We start from the raw sequence: 7,292 nt of genomic DNA, 5'->3' as shown, positions 1-7,292 counted from the left end.
GGGGTCCCCACCCCGAAGCCAGCCCCTCACCTTCCGGAAACTCGGGCACTGACAGGTCCTGCTCCCAGCCGTCCACCTTCTGCAGATACTGGTAGACCAGGCTGCTCTTCTCCTCCTGGGTGACGGCGTCGAGCAGGGCGTACTCCAGCGAGGTCTGAGCGGGGAGCAGGCCCGCGAGGCTGCGGCTCCGGACGCCGGGCGCCGCCATGTTCCCTCCGGACGGTCCTGGGGCGGCCGCGCCGCGGGCCACGGACCGCGCTTCTCTGGGGACAGCGAGGCAGCGTTTCTCGTCCTTAGGTTTCAAAACGGCACATTCACCTTGCTCTCCCCCAGCCCCGGTCCACACTAAGGGCACTTTTTTCTGTTGTAAACATGCACTCAGGTGCTCAAGTCCCTACAAAACGCCGCCAATTCCGGGCGCGTAATTAAACTACCGCCCTGAGCCGCCCCGCCCCGCCCCTTGGAGCCCTCCGGCCACCGCCGAGGCTGGGCGTTCGGAACGCCAGATTCGACAGGAAAAGGCCTCGGGTAGCGTTCTAGAAGCTGGAAGAGAACCATTCCCCCCACCTTTCGCCTTTAAAACAGAAAATAAAATTCAGTGAGTCCGCAGAACTATACAAGGGCACATACTTTTTCCCCCCATTCTTTTTGAAGTCCGGCTCTTAGACCGGAACCAGCCGATTCGACACGGCCCTGACGGCGGGAAGCGGTCCCGCCAAGACTGGAAAGGTAAAGGAGTAGGGATATATATCCTCAGGCTTTTGAAAGTTGGGGGTGACTGTTCACGGCTTTGGCTTGTACACAAATGCAGTCACTTGTCGCCCTGCCGTGCTGAAAGTGCGGGCGCGAATGGATTTCCAGCAGAGCAGGGGGAGGAGGGAAAGGGGGGCACTCGGGGAGCGGACGCGGCTGTTCCCCGGGTGGCAGGTGGGCTGCGGCGAGCATCCCTGGGGGCCCGACTTCCGTCTTCTGAAGGGCACGGCTGTGATTGCTTTTATGGGGCGGGCTGTGCTGGCAGCTCATTCGCTCCCGGCCCGGGAGTGGGGAAGCCCCCGCTCTCTGGCTTTGTAGCCTCCCGCGTGCCCAGGGAAGGTAGAGCCCGCGGGAGGCCATGGGCAGGTGAACCTTGTTCAGCGGCCGGTGGAGAGAGGTCCTGCCGCCTCCAGGGCGGGCCACCCCTGTGGTCTGGAGTTAGGAGGGTGGCCTCGGTGCAGGCAGGCACGACTTCACGAGTTTGGATGTTTGTTTATCGTGCAGGGTTTGTTCATTGCCGCCAGAGGAAGACGGTGGACTGACCCAGGAAGCTGGAGTTGTTGAATATCCAGGCGTCATGGACGAGGGCAATTACGTTTACTGGGAACCACACACTGCTTTGATTATGGGGTGACTCGTCTTAATGAGCAAACTGAGGTAGCCATTGAGTGTTTGCAACACCTGCCGAACCAATTGCGCAGGGACTGTCGGTGGATTTGAGAATTATTTGGACAGATGTCCAGTGGAAAGAGAACTGATAGCAGCTTTATAACGCTTTTGCAAAGCTCGTTTGAAGACTCCTATTAATGCTTAATTTTCAAAGTATTACTGATTCTTCTTTTTATGAATCAAGCCCTGGAAAAGGCCCAGTATCTGAATGAAATAGTAGCCACACACAAAAAAATAGAAAACTTCTCAGATGCTACCCCTGTGGTAGTTTCTCTTAATTTTATTGTAGTAGGTGGTCTCAGGTATAAGGTTGATAGTTTGCCAATATACTCATTACCAGACCTTTAGATTCCCATCAAGTCAGTGTTTTAGGTTGTTTTTATTTTCCCCCGTAAAATAATTTCATTGAAAAATTTTTGTAACAACAAATAGACTCTCCGTGTACTTAAGATTAGTGCTTCTTTAATGATAAAGATTATTTTGCCATGTTAGAAGACACTTTTTCGGAAGAAGACATCTGGGAATACAAATCTAAAAGGAAACCAAAACCAGTACATGCAAATAATTGCCCTGAGACTATTCCAAAATCTGTAGGAAAAGCAACAGATGGCAAATACCGGTCAAAGCGTAACAGAAATAAAAGAAAAACTGTGGAAGCTAAAGAGAAGGCAGAGGACCCTGAGGTGTGCCTTGGAGTAACAGGTAGTCAGACCTCTACAGCTTCTAGTCAGGGTTCGAGTTGTGGAGATGGTACCCAGCAATCCCAAGGCAAGACCACACCAGGAAAGCACTGCAGGGCTCACAAAACTAAACAGGTGTCCCCAAAGATCCGTCCAGTGTACGACGGATACTGCCCAAACTGCCAGATGCCTTTTTCCGCGTTACTAGGTCAAACACCTCGATGGCATGTCTTTGAGTGTTTGGATTCTCCGCCACTCTCCGCAACAGGTAAGATTACAATAAAAGATAGCGGTCTTTCAGTGGACCTGCGGTAGGCCGGACATACCAGTCCAGTCAAGCAAGGGAAGCAATAAACTGAGAGAGGAGACACTCTAACCCTAGAAGCAAACAAGATAAAAGCATGTGTACTCTTCCTGAGAAGGTAAACATACAACAGCCAAAGGTATAATTGTAAAGAATTGCAAACTTGAAAACAGTCCAAATGAATTTTATTTTATAAAAGTCCCTAAACATCCCAATTATTTTTCATAAATGCTAATTGAGCACATATGCTAGATTCTTTCACTTGCTTCATTTGACTCACAACAACTGCACAGGTAGGTGGTATTGACATTTCATAGATGAGAGTTCTTAAAAGTTAAACAACTTGTCCATTTTGTTATCTTTTTATGAAGCAGAGTTTTAGAGACTTCTGACTATAACCCACTCTTCTAACTGTGGTTATGTTGGCTGCATCATGCTAATGTTCAGGAAGAGGAACTGGGAAGGAGTGTCAGGTTATTAAGTTCTAATGATAAAGATGTGCCAATTGGTAATCAGTGTTTTTATCTTTTAAAATCTCTAATAAACATCATGTTTAAAAGATAGAGTTTCAACTTGGAGCATATGGAAAATGGCTTTTGATGATTTGTGTATTTTAAAGTTAAGTATGCGGTATATAGATTTTTAAATCTCAAAGAATTAAAATTCAGTAAAGTAAAAATAATACTCAGTATGGCTTTCATGATAAAAGTGATTCAAAAGCCATTTTCTTATTAACTTCTGTCATTTTAAAGTCCTGCATGAAGATGCAAAGGAACTCTTAAAATTTGCCATTAGCTGTTCGTATAAAATAGCAACTGAAAGCCTCACCTAATGCTAGTAATTTGCTTTTCAATGGCTTGAAATCCAGAAATGGAAGTTGGAGTCCCATGGTGAACACCTCAGGGTGAAATGTCTTGTAGATGAAACCACCTCAAAAGATATTTATCTTCTTTTTTTCTGACTAAACTTTTGATAGTTTCAGGTGGACTCTTCTTGAATTGAACTCTATAACAAATACTTTTATGAGGCAGTTTTAAGTTAAGTTTTAAGCAAAGAAGTCTTCTAATTGGATGGAACACCCTTGGGGGCGGGGGGTCCCTATTTAATAAACCAGAAAATAAACATACAAGGGGATATGCCAAGATGGTGTACAGAATGTTAACCCAATCCTAATGGTATGGTGGGGAACGGTCTCCAGATCATCATTAACCAGTGTATCAAATTGAATTTCTAATCTTAGAGCAGAATCTCAATGGCCCAGGATTTGAACAGCTATAACTAATTAAGATTGTTATTACTAAATAATGGAAGCTAATTCGTTACTCCAATTGCCATACATCTGTGTTGTTCCATAAGAATAATGGGAATAGAACTCTGGTTCTGAGAGATATATCGGTTTTCTTTATTCTTTATTGCCTGAGCAACAGTGAGCTAGTGAAAGTGATGGTATCAGTTCGTAGCACCTGTTTAAGAAATATGTAATGGAAGGATGATGTGGATTTTAAAAGAGCTCGTATTTGTTTGATTTAAAAATAAAAACTAGCACTTTGCAAAAATATACTGGGTTACTGTTATTTTATGCTGATCTTTTGATTTGTGTTAAGAGCTATTGTCAGTATGGGGCTGATGACTACACTTATGTGTTTGATTTATCCATTGATACTGTCAAAATGTAGTCTGTGCTATGACACTGTAATCCTTTTTTTCTTTATTACAATTTTCAGAGTGTCCTGATGGTCTTCTGTGTACCTCGACGATTCCTTCTCATTACAAGAGATACACTCACCTCCTGCTAGCTCAGAGCAGGGCTGGTCATAGTCCTCTTAGCAGTCCATCCCATGGGGTAGGCAGTAGTTTCCGTGAGACTAACTCGGGCTTTCTTTGTAGCCTTGAGGAAAGTTGGTCTCCGGATCAAAAACACACTGAGAACTTCAAACATGTTTCAATTGATCCCTTGTTCGTGACACAGTGTCTAAAACAATCCCAGTCCCCACCTGAAACCAAGAAAAAGATTTCCTCTTCAACAAATACCCAAACGTCCCAACGAGCCCCACAAGCTGCACGATGTGTTAACGATGACAAACTGGTAGGAGCTGGTTCACCTCTTGCCGGAAGACTGGACAGCCAGAACCACTCAGGACACACCAATTCGCTGTGGCCAGAAAATGACTTGAGCGACTGTGAAATCTCCTACTCTCCTCTTCAAAGTGATGAAGAAACTTACGCTATAGATGAAAAGCTGGATGATTCACAACAGGGGCTGTGTTTTACAGAAAGCTCTAAAGATGGCAGCCTAGAAGCAGATGACAACAGCTGTACTTTATTTAAAAATGCCCACTGTCCCTTACTGAGGAGTCAGCAGGAGAGGGGCTCCGAAATGAATAGCTTCTTCACTCAAGAGAGATACAATGAAGAATTGTATACATACAGCACTCTGAATGACCCATCTCAACTCCTTCTCCCCAGTGAGGGTGTTATTTTATGTCATGATCTGGCATATCCTGATGATGGTTTCTTGCTGTTTCCACCTGCATTGGCAGAGGGACTTGCTTCTTCGAGTTGTCAAGCTGCGACAGCAAAACCCGATGAGCCGAAAGTTCACGCCTCTCCATCAAATAAACAGAAACAGATCATTGAAGCATCAGCTGTTTACAATCACATTTCTCTTCCACTACTTAAGAGTAAAATGCCAAAACCTTTTGAAAGCCAGGCCCAAGGAGGGTGTCTTTCTTCCCATCCAACCCAAAGTAAAATTAGAGAGTTATCAAGCAAGAGCCTCGGTACTAAGAATAATGCTAACACAGCATGTTCCTGCAGAAAGGCATTAGGTGGTATGCGAGACAGTCAAGTTACAGTGTTAAATACAGAGCCATTTTCGAGTACAGCGACTTCTGCTAAGCCTTTGAGAATGTTGCCATCTGGTTCTCAGTGCAGTGCAACACAGGCTTCTACGAAGGTAATGAAGCAAATGGATATAGGTGTGTATTTTGGTCTACCACCTAAAAGAAAAGAAGAGAAATCGGTGGGGGGAAGTGCAGTAGAAGGCGTGAACTCAAGTCCAGTGGTAAGTCCTAATAAAAAGAGGCCCAGGCAGTGCAAGAGGAAAGCAGAAAATTCTTTAAGTGATTCAGAATTGGACGCAAAGAATTTAAGTGAGAATTGGCAATCTGCGGAACCTTCTAGCAAGAGGGCACGGCATCCAAGAAAGAGACTTAAAAAGTCAGACTCGCTGCAGGAAGGAACGCCTCAGTCGAGGTCAGATGACCTGATTAATAAGACCAAAGCTGGAGTCAATTTAAGTAAAGACGAAGTTTTCATAGCATCACCTCGTGGCAGGCTGCAGAGAGGCAACAGGAAAAGCCCATACTCCTCTCCTGCAGGAGAATTAAGAAAAAGGACGTGCCCATTCTATAAGAAAATCCCTGGTAAGTTGAAATATCAATGCTTGTTGTAGCTACAGAGAGGCACCTTTTCTGAATTTCATGTTCATTTTCCAGTGTGTGTGTTTGCATGAAACAGGTTTTTTGTATGTGTTTCTTTTATTTTTTTATGCCACTTCACTGACTTGTAACATAGATTTGTGTGTGTGTATGTATTTAACCTTTCTTGCTCCATTCAGTAAAGTTTTATTCAACATATTCTGTACACAAGATACTGTACTGATAGGTTGCTATTATAGATTTGACAAAAGACTAGTAAAGCTTAGCTTAATACAGAAGGAGGAAAAGCTCCCTATAAAAAAAACTATAATAAAACACTGTCTCTAAGCATTTAAGATAAATGAAAAGTACTAAATAACTTCAAAGACGGAAAATGTCACAGGTTATATAGGTCATTGTAAATGCCCGACATTTTTAAGCCATATCATAACTTAGTTTCTCAGTTTTTTCATAACTGTAATTTATCATGTCTTCATAGATGAGTTAGTAGAAAAATGTGTGTTGAAATGAATTTTGTTATTGAAGGAACTAATAACTCTTCGTGTGGAAAGAATACAAAAGAAAACTGCCAAAATCCACTTGGTTTCAGGAAGATTTTTTGAAGTGCTTTATTGATGATTTAGAGCTATAATTTGTTCAAAATATTTATGTGGAAGATAGCATTTTTGTACCCATAGCACCAGTTTTATTTTTAATGATTATTTTTATTGATCTTCTGTATTTTAAATGTCCATTATGCAATGTGTTAGTACGTCTCAATAGAATCATTTGCTTGTTTATTTGCATATAATTGGGTATTTCATGAACCCACTTGGGTATTTCTTTCATGAACACATTTTAGAACAGTTCAACTTTTTTTTTTTTTATTGCTTCTCTAGGGAGACATTTTTTTTCTTGTTTCCCTCCCTCCTTTTCTCTCACCCCGCCACAATGAAATTCAAATTCTACTGATATATTGTTTATCTGTTATTATATTGTAGTAGCCCTTTGACAGGCCAAAAACTAATATGATAAGTAGGATTATTTGGGCCTTCAGTCATTTTTGCCCCCTTAGAAACTTATCACTATCGCCCCCATTGAGCATTCATTTTATTTATTTATTTATTTTTTTAAGAAGAAAGTTAGCACTCTCCTTTGGCTGTTTTGCAGAAATAAAGGAATTTAATGCCCCAATAAGAATTGGGAAAATATTCAAAGAATACTCAAAATAAAACAAAGAAGTAATTGATTTGTAGTTTAGTATTTTGATTTTTTTTGGTATAATTACTCTTTAAAAAGCCTATGCTGGAGTATTTGGTGGAAACTTACAAGACTCATTTTCATCCCTAGTATCACCTTTTGCTGAATTAATTTAGCATAAGTTTTAAATGCCGTTCCAAAGCTGGGTTAGTAGTGAGATGTGAAGATCTTAGAGGGTTCAGTATTTGTAACCAAACCGGGTCTCTT

General features: G+C 42.3%; 2 protein-coding genes across 3 annotated transcripts in view; one reads left to right on the top strand and one right to left on the bottom strand.

Annotated features, from left to right (window-relative positions):
• Positions 1-428, bottom strand: part of NHLRC2 (NHL repeat containing 2) — a 44,524-nt gene extending 44,096 nt beyond the window's left edge. Inside the window, exon 1 of the mRNA XM_006778732.2 lies at positions 31-428. Coding sequence (XP_006778795.1) covers positions 31-208 — 178 coding nt within the window. The 5' untranslated portion in view covers positions 209-428. The remainder of the gene's footprint in view (positions 1-30) is intronic.
• Positions 429-652: 224 nt separating this feature from the next.
• DCLRE1A (DNA cross-link repair 1A) overlaps positions 653-7,292 on the top strand; it is a 16,166-nt gene continuing 9,526 nt past the window's right edge. The window contains exons 1-3 of one of the 2 annotated variants that reach the window (XM_006778734.2): positions 653-729; positions 1,258-2,370; positions 4,131-5,831. In XM_006778734.2, coding sequence (XP_006778797.1) covers positions 1,908-2,370; positions 4,131-5,831 — 2,164 coding nt within the window. In that variant the 5' untranslated portion in view covers positions 653-729; positions 1,258-1,907. Of the gene's footprint in view, positions 730-885; positions 928-1,257; positions 2,371-4,130; positions 5,832-7,292 lie in introns of those variants that run through there. The other variant, XM_006778735.2, reaches the window with a different exon arrangement.

The sequence above is a fragment of the Myotis davidii genome, unplaced genomic scaffold (assembly GCF_000327345.1).
Source record: "Myotis davidii unplaced genomic scaffold, ASM32734v1 scaffold107, whole genome shotgun sequence".
Lineage (NCBI taxonomy): Eukaryota > Metazoa > Chordata > Mammalia > Chiroptera > Vespertilionidae > Myotis > Myotis davidii.
This window is presented reverse-complemented; position numbering and strand designations above follow the sequence as displayed.